Below are 996 nucleotides of genomic sequence, written 5' to 3'. Positions count from 1 at the left end.
TTGGTACCGTACAAAAGCATAAACACATTGCAGAGAGCAGTGCAAGCACTTGCTATTCTAAATCAAATCAGAGACTGAAGAAATCACAAACGAGCAGCATCAATGCATCGTTATTCTAAATCGCATCCCAGTTTGCGTGAGTAGCATTGGCAAGCACCAGCAATTCCGGTCCATCAGCACTAGAGCTCGCGGACAGAGTGTTCAGTTCACAAGAGTAGAAAAGACAGCATCAATCAAATTCATCACTGATACGGATATGGAACCACGACTGCAACATTTTCTAGATAGTGATATCAGTTTGCAAAAGCAACAAGTTCACCTCTAACAACCAAGGAGCCAACGAAGCGTTGGCAATCATCTACCACTACCACTACTCGCAGAGAGACAGGCAGAGTCAACAGCAGCCAACTAGTACTACATTTGGAACAACAAGGCGACGCATTCAGATTCAGTCTAGGAGGAGGTGAACTTGGTGACGGCCTTGGTGCCCTCGGAGACGGCGTGCTTGGCGAGCTCGCCGGGGAGGACGAGGCGGACGGAGGTCTGGATCTCCCGGGAGGTGACGGTGGGCTTCTTGTTGTACCTCGCTAGCTTGGCCGACTCCCCGGCGAGCTTCTCGAAGATGTCGTTGATGAAGGAGTTCATGATGGACATGGCCTTGGAGGAGATGCCGATGTCCGGGTGCACCTGCTTCAGCACCTTGAAGATGTAGATCTTGTACGTCTCCACGCCCTTCTTCGCCTTGCCGCCCTTCTTCCGGCCCCTCGTCTTGCCCTCGCCGCCGGCGCCCTCCTTGGCCGCCGTCTTGCCCGCCGGAAACCGCTTCTCGGTCTTGGGCTTCTTGCCCGCCGGGGTCTTCTCCGCCGCCTTCTCGACCTTGCTCTCGGCGGCCGGCTTCTTGTCTGCCTTGGGGGCCATGGCTGCTGCTGCTGCTTCGGAGGTGGGAGAGGGAGCGGGAGGTGTTTCGCTGGGAGGTGGGGAATTGCAGATGTGAAT

The 996-nt window shown here is 55.0% G+C and overlaps 1 protein-coding gene across 1 annotated transcript; it reads right to left on the bottom strand.

Annotated features, from left to right (window-relative positions):
• Window positions 1-257: 257 nt before the first annotated feature.
• Window positions 258-996, bottom strand: LOC123128676 (histone H2B.2-like). Its single transcript, XM_044548738.1, has one exon. It carries the CDS (start codon window positions 916-918, stop codon window positions 454-456), a length of 465 nt encoding a protein of 154 aa, XP_044404673.1. The 5' UTR covers window positions 919-996; the 3' UTR covers window positions 258-453.

This window comes from Triticum aestivum, chromosome 6A, assembly GCF_018294505.1.
Source record: "Triticum aestivum cultivar Chinese Spring chromosome 6A, IWGSC CS RefSeq v2.1, whole genome shotgun sequence".
In the NCBI taxonomy this organism is placed as follows: Eukaryota; Viridiplantae; Streptophyta; class Magnoliopsida; order Poales; family Poaceae; genus Triticum; species Triticum aestivum.
This window is presented reverse-complemented; position numbering and strand designations above follow the sequence as displayed.

Coding starts and splice junctions, on each gene's coding strand:
- LOC123128676 (XM_044548738.1), bottom strand. CDS start 918: ATGGCCCCCAAGGCAGACAAGAAGCCGGCCGCCGAGAGCAAGGTCGAG.